At 39.8% G+C, this 15,221-nt stretch overlaps 1 protein-coding gene across 1 annotated transcript in view; it reads left to right on the top strand.

The window, feature by feature from the left end:
- Window positions 1-342: 342 nt before the first annotated feature.
- The window catches only part of AK5 (adenylate kinase 5), a 229,497-nt gene continuing 214,618 nt past the window's right edge, over window positions 343-15,221 (top strand). Inside the window, exons 1-3 of the mRNA XM_004431516.3 lie at window positions 343-632; window positions 5,103-5,289; window positions 11,210-11,377. Coding sequence (XP_004431573.2) covers window positions 573-632; window positions 5,103-5,289; window positions 11,210-11,377 — 415 coding nt within the window. The 5' untranslated portion in view covers window positions 343-572. The remainder of the gene's footprint in view (window positions 633-5,102; window positions 5,290-11,209; window positions 11,378-15,221) is intronic.

Raw genomic sequence — 15,221 nt, 5'->3', positions numbered from 1 at the left:
AGAAGGTCCAGAGAAGCGAAAATGTCGCAGGTTTCTAGACACCCCGATTCTGTTCCTTGGGCCACCTGGTCCCAGGTTGCTGCGTCCCCGGGGCGGCGCGCGCAGGGAAGCGCCGCGCCCGGTCGGTGGTGTGACACGGGGGTGTGACTGCCGGCCGCCCACGCGCCCCCGTCCCCACCCCGCGCCCCGCGCCCGCCCGCGCAGCGTGACTGGCCGCCGCCGCAGACCAGATCGGAGAGGCGGGTGGGCTGCTGCCTGGCGGCCGCCGCGCTGTCCTCCCTCCTCCGCTCCCTCCGCCCCTCCCCTGGCGGCTGCGCTGCTGGGAGCCCGGGAAGCCGCCGCTCCGAGCCCGCAGCTCGGGCGCGGGGACCAGCGCCGAGGCGGGGGCGGCGGGAGCGCCGAGACCACGGCCCCGGGGAGAGGCGGAGGGGCCCGGGCCAGGCGGGCAGAGCTGAGCGTGGAGTGTCTGGCGTGAGAGCCAGGGCTGCACCAGTGCTCGGCGCCGACCCCGCCAGCCCCAGCCCGGATCGCCGCCGCCCCGCCTGCGCCCCCAAGGCACGCGCGGCACAGCCATGAACACCAACGATGCCAAGGAGTATCTGGCCCGGAGGGAAATCCCTCAGCTTTTCGAGGTAGGGGGCTAGGGCTGGCAGAGGGGCGGGAGGATGGGGGGAGGGCAGCCCCGGGGCTCGGGGTGAGGGAGCCGCGCCCGTCCCACCTTGCAGACGCTGGGCACGGAATTGGAGGGGGTTGCAGAAGCTCGCTCGAGCGCTCGCCCTGGGGTCGCCGCCTTTCCGGCGGGTTGCCGGGGTCCTCGTCAGATGGCTGGGCTCAGAAGCCCGCATCTGGTAGATGAAGTTTCAGTCCTGCAGCCGGGTTCGGGAGCAGGCTGCCCCAAGCGCGTCCCTCGGATGTGGACACCCAGGATGGGCTGCGGGCAGCGGCCGGCCGCGCTCCCTGGGGGCGAGCGCCAGGCCAGGAGGGTACGCTGGCGCTCAGGAGCGAGCAAGGGTTAGAAACTGAGGGGTCGGGAGGGTGCGCCGAGGGTCGGAACCCCGGCAGTAAAGGGGAGGTGTAGACGAAAACAGCCCTCCCCAGGGGAGCTGGGAGGAGAGCGATGAAGATGCAAGAAACAAATCCAAACCCATGAAGTGCAGCGCTGCCTCCCAGGTGGCAGGGACCCAGCGCTGCTCTGCGCTTTCGGTGAATGAACTCCTGAGCACGTTTTCCCGTCGCCTTGGAAAGGATGGTTCTCCTCCCCCGCCCGGGCTTTCGCCTGCCCTTTCCAGTCCATCTGGAGAAAGAGGGTCGGAGAGAGAGCGAGGAGGCTGGTGCGACTCCTGTTGCTCCGTCTTCAGACAGCGTCAGAGCATCATCTGCACCAGGGCCCCGGGGGATGAGGGACTTGGAGAATGTGGGAGACGAGGGTTGAGGGATGAACTAAGGAACCTTGGTTAGTTCTAAACCACAGCCTTTGTCTCGGATCGTTTTACTTCCTTTCCTTCTCTCCATATTTTAATTTTAAAACATTCCTGAATCCTATATGCTTTTGCTTAGGTTAAAAAAAAAAAAAAGAATGGAAGCGAGCCGACCGCCATAGAGTGAGCCCCGAAAGGGAAAAGCCATTCACTGCAAACCTGCTCCCCCATTTCTGAAAGATGACAGACTGTAGACTGATATAGCAAACTAAAGACCATGAGTTGCTCTTTCTCCTGTTTGGGGGTTTGTTCTGCTGCAAGGAATTTTAAAACACCACTTGGGAAAAGCATTTTGTCTCTGTTTTCCAAATTATCTTTAAAATGGGCCGCCATAATTACCGATCTTCATTTTCTTCTCACCTCTGTAAGCTACCGTTTCAAGTCCATTTGAAGCCAAGATTTCCAGGTAAACCACCCACTGAGCACAAGCGCGGTATGTGAACCCCCAATCTAGCACGTGCATTACTAGTGCTTGCAAATAATCAGGAGATGTTGCCTAAGGACAGGTCTTGGAGGATGTAGGATTGTTGAATTTTTCTTTTCCTTTTTTTTTAATTTTCAAAAAGTAAATATGGAGAGGAAGTGCTGAAGGTCTTAGTCATAAACACTACTACTGAGATCAGTTTCATTCCTACACTTCTAAAAGAGTAATGAGAAACATCTGCTGGAGGGTCACCTGATTGCAAAGTGCTGCTTAATAGTATGTGTTTTTTTTTTAATAAAAGTGGGTACTGTTTTTCCTCCTTGGTAGCTACAGAGAATTTCGATAGTTTGTTCATGAAAATCTACACAGTGTATGCAAATAAGTGATGGCAGGTGTTTTTGTTCAGGTGTTACGCTTTTCTGCATATGAATGGGACGTTTTAACCTTGTGCACACCCAGAAAAGGAACTCAACTTGCTTAGGTGAAATGCCATAACACAGTGTACTTAAATGCAATCCTGGACGTTGGAAGATGGAAGGGGACTGCTGGTGCCTCCAAAGGCTCCATCCCTCCAGTAAGAAGAATCTGTGCTGTGTACAGTGCAAGAGAGAAGTAGAACCTGGCAGTTCTCCATGCGATGGGTGTAGACAGCAAAACCAAATGCTTTAAGTTTCCAAACTGGATTTTCTCCCTCAAAACCACAATATAGGCATACAAAGTTTCTAGGTATACAAAGTTTAGCAATTAGGTATCTATCAAACCCAAAACGTTGGCCCCAGCTGTGGATATTAGACACCATTGTAGACCGAGTGACTGATTATTGAATCTCCATATTGTCAAACAGCTAGATGTATCTAACCGACTTGTTCAGATTTCTTCCTGACTCGAGGCATCGCATAGGCTAGGTGGGATATCTCTGCTAGGTTCAAGTTTGGAGTGTGTTTCTAGTTTTAGATTAAATATTTAAAATAAAAACCGCTTTCCCCTATTTTTGTCTTGAGTTCTTAACTGGAGCTAACCTTATGGTGTATATATTGATCTTGTATTACTATACCTTAGAGCAGAGATTTGGCAATTAATTTGAATACTGAGAAAAATCAAATTAGATTATTCAAGTTCTCAAAGGATTAACTCACAGAGACTGAGTAACAATGTCTGTTACTTGTCTTGGATCCCTGATGGTGGCTGACTATTAGAAGAAAGGATTTAAATTATCTGTGAAGGAGTGGAACCCATTTACCCGTTTAAAGTCAGTACCATTCTGGGAGACAGACTTGTTTAGGGAAAGTGGAAATGTATATTTTCCATTAAGAAAAGATCTTCATTGAGTATCCTTGCTCATTTTAGGCAATAATAGGGATTTAAAAAAAATAAAAGACCTAATCTTGAGTGATTCATATTGTAGTTGGATTATGTATGGGGCACAGATAATCTGGCATTTTCTTTTTATCCCATATCCTATTTTTGCAAGATGTGGAGAGAGGAGTATGTGAGTTTTGGAATCAGAAACAATAAGTTGGAATCCTGGGCCTACGAGTTTCTAGCTGAGTAACCTTGATCAACTCACTAGCATCTCTGAGCCATGATTTCCTAAATAAAGTGGGGATGATATACCACATAGGGCTAAGAGTGCATTGGGTAAGCTAAGGCATACAAAGATACAGAGTAAGCACTACCACAGAGCTCCTGTGTTAACATGGGAGGAATGTGAGGAATTTAACGCAATGTGTGTGTGTGTCTGTGTCTGTATGTGTGTATGTATAGCTTGTGTGTGTGATTATTTTGACACACAAACTGGATATGGATGCCCAGGTTAGTTTTCTCCACTCCTCTGCAGTTGAACTCCTCTGATTGAAGACCCTAACCCACACTATTTAGGATTTCAGTGAACAAATGTACCTGGTAAGCATTGCCTACCAATTTGGGCAAATTGCACAAGAATAATTTGAAAATAAAATACTGTATTTAGGAAAGATGTCAGCCTTACAAAGACTGTGTGTTTTGTGCATTAATAATGTATATTGGTGATAATAATAACCTATTCTTTTTCCATGAAATACTCTAAAGGAAAATATTTCACACATCAATCCAGTTCCCAGGAATCAGCATTTCCAAATTTGTAGCGTTTTTAGAAACTAGTACATGTGACACTTCGGACACCAGGTTTTCCTCTGTAACCTCAATGGATATTGTGGTGATTTATATATCAAATGGCTTTTTTGTAAGTCTCAGACTTCATGTTTTGAGTGAATTGTTTTTCCTGATTAGAAACCAGTCCAACATGCACCTACCACGTTCCAGGGCAGGTGTGTCAAGGGCTGGATATTGAAAAATAAATAAGACCTACATTGTGTTGTTGAAGAGTTTATAGTTTAGAAGAGGAGACCAACACATAAACTGATGGTTTCAGTATAAAATGACAGGTAAGATGTTTTTTTCTGGGTCCCGTGGAACACAGAAGAAGGGATCTGCAAGCCAACCTATGAGCTCAGGGAGATTTCCTGATAATAATAATAATGTTAACTAAAACCATGAACAATATTTCTTGAGTACTTACTATATGCCAGGCACCTAATACATATTTTACAAATATTAAATTTTTTAATCCTTAAAAAACCCTCTAAGGTAGGTATTATTACTCCCATTTTACAGATGAAGAAACTGAGGCTTGTAGACTTTAAGGATGGGTAGGAATGAGATAAATAATGACTGGGGCATTTTACACACAGCACATTATCTCATTTTGATAGGGCTCTTCCATTTTAAACTATATAGTTACCTGAATTGTTTAAAAGGCAGAGAATGCGGAGCTGAAAACTAATTGGTCAAGAATTTAAGGGATTATCTTTTTTTTTTTTTTTTAATTTCTAAAAATGAAAGTTCATTTACTCAAGTACTAGAAAATGGCATAGACTTTCAGGAACATAGTAAGTCAGTTAGTAACTTGAAACTTGCCATGCTAGGAGTTTTTACGGCATGGAAATTGGCAAATCTAACCCCCCACCGCCAGCAGAGGTTTTAAACATAACGGGTTATCTTAATTACCCAATCAGATCATAATTTCGACTCTAATTGTTTATTAAAAAAACAAATGCAAAGAACAAAAGCAACTGAGAATTTAAAGATGGGACAAACACTATTTTAACAAAAGTGGTTTTAAAACATATTTTACGTGGACATGTTTTGTTGTTGTATTTCAGAGCCTTTTGAATGGACTCATGTGTTCTAAGCCGGAAGACCCAGTAGAGTACTTGGAAAGTTGTTTACAGAAAGTAAAGGAGCTGGGCGGCTGTGACAAGGTGAAATGGGACACATTTGTCAGCCAGGAAAAGAAGACCTTACCTCCGCTCAATGGAGGGCAGTCACGGAGATCCTTTCTAAGAAATGGTAATGTATATGTAGAATAATAGAAAGTTTATAGTTAGAATAGTTCTCTTTAAAATGTACTATGTATTATGCATAAAAAATAATTTAAAAATCTCTTTTCAGGATGAGAAAATGTTCCCATTCTCCCTACTGACTAATTAAAAAACATTAAAAATCTTTAAAAAAATAAAACATACCTTGTAGACTGTAGGCAATGATTTAATTTATTAGGTTTCCAAACACCTGGAAGGTTATTTGACCCTGGTATATGATTAATGTCTCTCTGCTATTAATTCTAATCACCTCCGTGATAAAACAAACAAAATTACATACCATTGTCCAGCAGTTCACTAAAGGCTTAATGAAATTTTGTTACTGACTTCATTACTTTGCAAAATGAATTACATTAGCAAACTATGATTTTTTTTAAAATCGCAGATAAGACTTTTCCAAATAAATGAGTAGATGACAGACAAAATTGACAGTTATTATATAACAAGTCAACATTTTTTTATTAGCTGGGAAGAGATTTGACTTATTAATATGTTTCCAAATTCAGAGTTCATGTTAACACATCTGCACAAATGCATGTAAAGTTTATACTAGTTAATTCAACAAGGATCTGTTAAGCAGCTACTGAATGCAATACATTGGATTAGGCGTTTGAGTATTATAAAAGAAGTAGACAATATGAACTTGAACAATTTTAGGAATAGTTTGAAACTAAGAACTGTAGTTCGCTAGAGAAGATTTGTGGTATTCTGATAGCTTTCTGAAATATGTGCTTATCCAAATTAGTGGTTCAACATCAGCCAACCAGCCTTTTAGGCTCTAGATGAAATTAAGTATAATAATATGTGAAAAATGGAATCAGTTCCAAACAAGAGAAACTAGCAGTTCTTTCCCAGTGGCCAAGATCATTATGTTTTCAAAGTTTATAACACTCTCAAAAGGTATACCATGAACAGTTTCAGCTATACTGACAGAATTTGAAGTGGAGACAATTCTATTTGCAATAAATATAAGGGGGAAATAAATCTTAGCTTGTTTTATCTTATTTAGTCACGACCCATTTAGATTTTATCTGAATGTGGTGTGGGGAAAAGTCACGGTGTGTTAATTTTAAGAAACAGAAGCAGAGAGAGAAAGTGGAAACAACATTTTCTCAGAAATATCTCCAGAGAGGAGAATAATCTTTCCCTGTTCAGGCAGAAGTCATCAGTAGGTGATTTAGGATTGGGAACTCAAGAGAGTACCTTTAGCCAGTTAACCACTGCAGCACCCCATTTAGTAAATTACTGCTTTGGTGAAGAAAATGATATTTTCATGGGCTTGAAGATTTGCTAACTTACTTCCCAGGGTGTCGTCATACTGTTAGAATCTGGCTCAGTGTTAAATACATGCCCCATGCCCTTGTTAAATCAAGTGAGATAAATATAGGGAACTGCTTTCTAAACCTTAAAGTACTAACAAACCTCAGGTATTACAGGATTTAGTCTAAAATATTTTTATGTTTTTAAATTTAAATCTAAGAGGATATGAAATTCACTTAGTCAAAAAGCTGCTCTCAGATTGGGTACATAAAGTGACTGTTTTACAACAAAATGAAATCCAAATGCTTCTATTTTATACTGTTACCTGGTTTGGCAAGGCAGGCAAGCCAAGTGGGTAAGAAAGAATGGTGGGGACTGTGGTCAAACTAGGAAGCAGAACTAGAGAGAGCAGTCATTGTCTAAAGGCAGTCAAGAACAAATTCTGGAAAAATGTCGAGTTGAACAAAACACATCTGTGGGGCTATGCCACAGATGACCAGTTTGGAACTGCCAATCTAGCAGGATAAGCTAACACAGGAATGGACAATGTAGGTTTAACTTTCATTAGAATTAAAATTGCTTGTTACTTTTAGAGTCTCCATACCTAATACTTGACCAGAATTCCCGCTCAGAGACCTTTTAATTACTCATCAAATAGAACCTTTCCATGTACCATGGTGACAAGAATGTTGTACCACACTCTCCTATATCTAGAACATGTGCTAAAAGACAGAAAATGATTTCTAAACAGTTTTGTCATGTAATAATAAAAGTTTATTTTATGAAATGCTTTACACATTCACTCTTTGTAGGTTTTAGCTGTAATTTATGGAATAAGTTACTATTAAATTCAACAACATTGCTAATTTCCCAGTAACTTAAAGCATTATGATTGTTTCTAGAAATAAAAAGTAATTCGTGGGGCCAGCCTGGTGGCGAGCGGTTAACTTCGCATGCTCCACTTCAGCAGCCAGGGTTCGCAGGTTCAGATCCCAGGCACGGACCGTCGCACCACTTGTCAAGCCATGCTGTGGCAGTGTCCCATATAAAGTAGAGGAAGATAGGCACGGATGTTAGCCCAGGGCCAATCCTCCGCAAAAAGAGGAGGATTGGCAACAAATGTTAGCTCAGGGCTAATCGTCCTCACACACACACACAAAAAAAGTGATTCGTGCATCTTTGCTGAAGTATTGACATAGCTATGCTGATGTGTAATTATCATGAAAAATTATTCTGTGAAATAAAACATTTTAATCATTTAAGCAAATTACTTTCTAAAGTAAAAACATGGTAAAAACAAGGATAAATTATTGGCTGACCGTTCTTTAAAACGTTTTACTATAAACGTGAAATGAGCATCCATTTTTTTCTTCCATATGTATACAACTGAATAAATAATTACTCGTGAAGAAGAGTTCTAGTCCCATAGCTCCAAATGTCCATGGAGCTTCTCTTCTGGAATATCTCGTTGTCATCTTATACGCAACATGTCCAAAACCAAACATACCATATTTGCTTCAAAACCAGCACTCCCTTTTCCTTTTCCTATTTCCATGAAGCCCATCAATGCCTCAGTTGGGCAATAAAATAACCATTTATTGAGAGCTAAAATGTGTCAGACACTCTTTTAGGGCTGGGGATGTAGCCACCAAGAAAGAACAAACATGGCACTTGCCCTAATGGAGCTTACAGTCTAGCAATAAAGTCAGGCATTAAAAATATTAGGAGCACAATGCGTGCTACAGGAAATGCCATAGAACTAACCGTATTAACAAGGGGCTGGATCCAACCTAGGCTGGGGTTCAGAGTAGGCTTCCTGGAAGAAGTGATAGGCTAATCCTCAGAGACAGAAAGCTGAGTACGTATTAGCAAGAGAAGGATGGAGGAGATTGGGAGTATACCAGGGAACAGAGAACAGAAGGTCCTGCTGTAGAGGAAGAGGCTATGATATAGACAGGAATGAGAGATGCCCAGTATTTCTGGCAGAAAAGAGAGGGCAGAAAGATACTATATGAAATGCAATGTGTTCCTTATTCTTTTAGACTTGAAACCTGGCAGTTATTGTTTAACTATCACCTCCTTTCATTTCTCATATCCCAATCCTAACCATGTCCTTCACATCCAGCCGTTTATTTCCATTTCTCCTACTAGCCCTCTAACCTCAGCCCTCACTTCTCACCTGTGGATTACTTTAACAGCCTCCTAGCTGCTACCTTTCTGCTCCTAGTCTCTCCCTACTCGAATCCATTCTAACTATTACCAGATTAATTTTCCTAAAAAGCATATTTCATATTTCATCATGTCACTTCTCTACCCCCCAAAACACCTCCACTGGCTTTCTACCCGATTAAAGCCAAACACTTTACTCTGGATTCAAGGTCCTTCACCTTGTGATCACACTCTACCTACCCATCTCCTGGCTTTTCTCCAGGGGAAACCATCTATTTCAGCAAGGCTGTTCTCTTTGTTATTAATTCAACAAATATTTTTTGGACACTGACTATATGCCAATCACAGTTCTAGATCCCAAGGATACAGAGTTCCAGGTAGGTAAGGTCCCTGCTGTCATGGAACTCAAGACTCTAATGGGAGAAGACAAACAATGAATGAGTAAGAGACCTCTCAGATGGAGAAATGGTGTGCTCTCTGTGAGAGCATTATTAGAGTGATGTCCTTGAAATTAACTGGGTGGCTACCCTAGATTAAAAAGTCAATAAAATCCTTTTATAGGAGGTGACATTTAAGCTGAGGTGTGAATGACACAAAGCAGTCAGCCCTGGGACCAACAGGTGAACAGCATTTCAGGCAATGGATTGTGGGGACAAGCATGGAAGCAGGTAGACTGATAGAGTCTATTATAGTAGGCCAAGTAAATGATGGTAGGTTAGAGAAGAGTTGTGGTAGTGCAGATGGAGAAAAGTATATGCATTTGAGATATGTTTTGGAGACAAAGTCTGTGGGAGTAGATGTAAAGAGTGAGGGAAGAAAGTAATCAAGGATAATGCCTAGAGTTTTGCCCTGTGTTGGGTGAAGCAATTCAATTTCAAGGCAGAACAAGATTCTGTTGTCAGCTCCTTTCCTGACATAGCCCATCCCAGAATTTTCTAAAGAATATCCACTGTCATCTGCAAACTACTCCACTCCTTTTGTGGAACTAAAGTGAGTCCAGTGGGTCAATAGTTAGTGACCTCATTTATTGTATCAACAGAGAATGGAAAGTTCTAACTGATCAACACCCAGGAGGAGATGTGAGCATTATGCCATACTAAAATCCAACAGTTCCCTTAGCCAAATCCCTCGTGGAAAGCCAGGTGGCCTGTCTCCTTTGTGCAGGTGCCTTTTGGGTAGTTATGGCTTCTCTGTATTCTCAGTATTCCTGGAATACTGACACATGGGGTGAGGAAGGAAGGAGCCATGAACCAGGTGGCCATGAACCATGAAGGAGCCGGGATGAGACCATCTGCCTGATTTGAGCTTGCCAGCTCTGTCCTCTGGTCCTTTTGAATATGTCACTTGTAGTTCTGACTCTGAGTCTTTGTGTTTTGTTTCCACCAGCTGGGGTAACTTTCCACATTTCATCACCTGTGCTTGTCTTTCAAAGTTCAGGTCCCGCCTCTTTTGCAAGTCCTTTCCTACCACTCCAGCCCAAATGGATCTACCCACTCATTGAACGCCTGTGGTGTTTACTATAAGAGATATTCTTTTTAGCACTTATCCTGCCTGGTGTGCTTACCACTGTCAGATATAAGCATGTAAGCTCCAGTTTGTAAGCCCTGCGGGGACAGGACTACATCTTATTCTTCTACTGAATCATCCTCAGCACACTAACACGTCTGGTAATAAATGGCAAATATTTGTTGCCATTGTAGATATAAACTTAAATCTTCATAGTTACGTTTTTAAATCAAGGATATTAAAGATAATAAATATTGGAAAAGTAAAATTAAATGATGTTGAAAGATACTCCAAGTGTAGAAATTGTTTGCTACCCTGTTACCTGTCTTGTAACAGTACCCTAAGTTTTTGTGCATTACGCCATTAAGCCATTCCACTGGACTACACTACCATGCCTGGATCATAGTGGTGTGTATCTATACATATTGAATAAATGAAATACATTATGCTGCCCATGGCTCCATGGGCAGCTGCATATGGTTGTGAAAGGTGTGAAGGTTATGCACTACACAACTCTAGGGAGTACAATTTGCAGAGACCAGGACGTATACAAACTACCAAGCAAAACTAGGCAGTACTTTAAAAGGTTCCTCCAGGGCAGAGCTTGGCAAACTACCACCCATGGGCCAAGTTAAGCTCACTGCCTGTTTTTATAAATAAAGTTTTATTGGAACACAAGCACATCCATTTGTTTATATATTGTCTATGACTGCTTTCCTGCTTTCCATGGCCAAGTTGACTATGAGACCATATGTCCTTCAAAGCCCCAAATATTGCCTATCTGGCCCTTTCAGAAAAAGTTTGCTGACCACTTATGGGATGGGGTCTACTTCCAGTTGGAAAAAATAAAACTCATTTAGTTTTTAAATTTCTTCTACTAATTAGTTAAGTGCCAAAAATGTTTTATTATGCGTTTTTTTTTTCCGTTTCAAAGTTATCTTACTCTTTTGCAGTAATGCCCGAAAATTCAAACTTTCCATATCGGCGGTATGATCGACTCCCTCCAATACATCAATTCTCCATAGAAAGTGATACGGACCTTTCCGAGACTGCAGAGTTAATTGAGGAGTATGAGGTTTTTGATCCTACCAGACCTCGACCAAAAATCATTCTTGTTATAGGTATGAGGACAGAAAGCAAAATTCTCATATTATTGCTAACTTTGTTTATATGTTTACATTTCAAAAAATTATGTCAATTATGTATCATATTTGCAAATACTTAGTTGAATAATGACAAACAATAGAAACAAAAGCTCAAGAGACAATAGAAATATTTTTAGCATAATTTTTCAATAAAACAGAAATTGTTCTAATTATATTATCTAATGCCTATTGCAATGGGATTTTATAGAATCCCATTACAATGTCATAGAAATTTTCTATTATGAATTGAAAGTAGGTAATCTCTTCAAGATTTATTGTCCTGTGGTTTTTACCTAATTTTTAACATAGATAACTGAATTCATTAGAAGTTTTCTAAACATGATGTGTTTTCTTCCTTTAACTCAGCAAATTGAATTTTTATTCACTATTAACTTTAAAGGGAAAAATACCTTATAATATGTTGGTAAAGACTCATATAAATGAATCTTCCTCATGGCAGACCAGCACCTACAATAAAATCTAAGTTTTGATGTTATTAGACAAGCAAATCTAATGGAATAGTGTTTTACACAGCACATAATATCAGAGTATTAATCAAAATAATAATGATAATAGTAATTTTTTAATTGCCAATATGCATCTTAGGTTGAATGTGAAAATATCAGTCTTATGCCATTTCACAAGGAATAGATATTGAAAATGTTTTAAGTATTCTTGCAAAAGCCTTTTTGACCACTCTTGTGAATTCTAACTTCCTCAAAATCTATAAAAATCAGGGGCTGGCCCCATGGCTTAGCGGTTAGGTGCATGCGCTCCGCTACTGGTGGCCCGAGTTTGGAACCCAGGGTGCGCCGACGCACCACTTGTCCGGCCGTGAGGCTGCGTCCCACGTACAGCAACTAGAAGGATGTGCAACTATGACATACAACTATCTACTGGGGCTTTGAGGAGAAAAAGGAGGAGGATTGGCAATAGATGTTAGCTCAGGGCCAGTCTTCCTCAGCAAAAAGAGGAGGAATGGCGTGGATGTTAGCTCAGGGTTGATCTTCCTCACAAAAAAAAAAAAAATCTATAAAAATCGTGAAGAGACCTGTGGACAAGCAACATATGGAGTCATTGTCTCACTTTCCAGTTTGACTCAGCTTTCACAGAGATGACCAAGAGCAAAATCTAGTGTGAAATGTTCAAAGTGATTCTAGCCAATAACTGTTAACAGAGGGCAAAATGTATGCAACCCTCATGCAAATGAGTACTGCTCCGGGAAAATATAACAATGATGGCAACTAGGAAAAAAGCCTGCAAATGAACACAGCAAGCTCTAACAGGAACTTTCAAGTTCTCCAGACTAGAAAGAGTGGCATTTGTACATCTCTAAGTGTAGTGAGAATGAAGTGGCAAATAGATTTAGCCCTGAATTGTTTAAAATAATATTGTAGCAAAAGAGTATAGAAATCAGCTTTCTAAAAGTCAAAATATTCTTCTGACGTATGGTAACCGCTATTATGCCATAAATCTCTATTTTTGAAAATGGAATTTTTTTGTTTGTGCATAAAAATTTGAGGTCCTTACCTAGAAGACAAGGAAATGCTTTATTAAAGATAGAGCTACAAGTGAAGAAATATTGGAAACTATTTTGCCATTTTATGATGAAATATTCCTTCAGTTTTGTTTTTATTGTTGCTGTTAGTAAACTATTGGTGATTATTAACAGGATGTACAAATGGAGGCTTGATTATCCATGAAAAAGGTGTAATACCAAATTGCTCTTGTGTAAAACAGGGCATATATGAATTTTTTGTGCGCTGTGAATTTTATATGAAGTGATTAAAATTTTGCTATAAACTAAGATCTTTGGAGAAGGTGTAAATGCTCAAATCTCCTGCACTTCGCAGTTCTTTTTTTTACTCGGTAAAATCAGATTGTTTCCCAAGGGTGTGATTTTGGTTTTAGACTTATACACTGTATTGTAAGATTTTATGTAATATAAGAATGATGCAGAACTGATGAGTGTAAATAACTTTTAGAAGATTGAGAAAAGAGAAGAAAGGAAAAGCCAAACCTTAGGTTATATGAGAAAATTGGGACAATTTTATGACTTTTTAAGAATTATAAAGTAATTGTACCTGAACCTTAGAAATTTTTATTAATTCCAGCCTTAATACAGGGTGGAGGAGGTATAGATACTTACATGGTGTTACATCCAAATAAAGAAAATTTCCCTTCTGACGATACAGAATTTTTTTTAAAAAGCTGGCCTTCTTGGCATGGATATGAATCTCTTTGTTTTGTTGTTGTTTTTGTTTTTGCTTTTTGGTTTTTGTTTTGTTTTTGAGGAAGATTGGCCCTGTGGTAACATCTGTTGCCAATCTTCCTCTTTTTCTTTTTCCTCCCCAAAGCCCCAGTACATAGTTGTGTATCATAGTTGTAGAGTTGTAGCTCCTCTATATGGGACGCCGCCTCAGCATGGCTTGGTGAGAAGTGAGGAGGTCCGTGCCCAGGATCCGAACTGGAGAACCCGGGCCACCGCTGAAGTGGAGCGCACGAACTTAACTGCCCCGCCACTGGGCCAGCCCCCATGTGAATCTCTCTTTTATGTTAACATAATCATAAATTCTAAGAGTTAGATGGATCCTAGTATTTATAAGCATTAGAGATAGATAAATAGAACAAAATTGAGCTACTCTGGTTTCAGAGAGAAGAAAGTATATAAAATTAATTTGTTAGGAAGCTTCAGTAATCAACTTCATCCAATAAATTAATGCTATTCTCTGTCAGTTGTGCTAATCATGTTTTTTTGTTTTCTACTATTGCCTCCATTCTTTCCTTGAAGGTGCCATAACTTTGTTAGCATGTTTGAATTTGTTTTTAATTCAGTGGAATTTATAATCTCTTGGTTTGATGGTTTGTGAGATCAAGTGTGGAAATGTAGTTTATGAAAGATAACTTTCATTCTTCAGAGATCGAATCAATTTGAATTTGTTGGTGGAGTTGGTCATATAATTTTTTATTCTTCAAGCCAGTCCATGATTTGCCCATTGGTTATTGGACCAAAAGCAACTATTTAGAACCAAAACTTACTTTTGATTTGCAAAGCAATAAATTTAATCTAGTAGTAGCTCATAATGTTAAGATTAATAGAATAGGATTTAGAGTTTCTTAGAAAGAGAATGGTCAAAAATGTAAACAAATTCCTATCCTAAGTTTAATAAAGGAATAAAAAGGTGAAAGCTAGATATTATCAGGTGCATTATTTGGGATTGGGGTTAAGAAATGGTTCTTATTATATTAGTTGATCTTAGAATTCTGCACATTAAAATTTTTAAAGTGGAAATAAGCCCTGGCCAACCAAGTCTACCCACTCAGAACTCTACTTACAAAAAACAAAACAAAACAAAATAGCTGTCTTTCTTTTTTGCTGATATTATTTGCAACAGGAATAAAAAATGTTTACTAAATAATTATATATAAAATTACTTCAACCCCCCCAAAATTTGATATATTGAATTAGTAGGGAGAACATGAACTCACTTTTCTATTGAACTCTTATTTTCAGTATTGCTTAATAAATTATAATTATAAAAATATTTTGCCTATACTCAATAATTTATGCTTAAGTACTTGAAAATATTTTGTTCTGATAACTGCCAACAAAATAACAACAGACTCGGCTGATTGCTGCGTGCTTTATTTTGAAATTTGTTTAGACTCTAGATTCTAATTAGTCCTGGTTGTTTAGAAATATAAATTAACTAAATAATCTAATATGATTTGGAAATAAAATCTGAGGCATGTATTTTATAATTATTTTAATACTGATGCTTTTAAAAAATAAGTGGCAATTACCAATAATTAGTATTGA

The sequence above is a fragment of the Ceratotherium simum genome, chromosome 2 (genome assembly GCF_057802395.1).
Source record: "Ceratotherium simum simum isolate JZ-2026a chromosome 2, ASM5780239v1, whole genome shotgun sequence".
Lineage (NCBI taxonomy): Eukaryota > Metazoa > Chordata > Mammalia > Perissodactyla > Rhinocerotidae > Ceratotherium > Ceratotherium simum.
The sequence above is the reverse complement of the archived record's forward strand: the minus strand, read 5'-3'. Positions and strand labels throughout refer to the sequence as shown.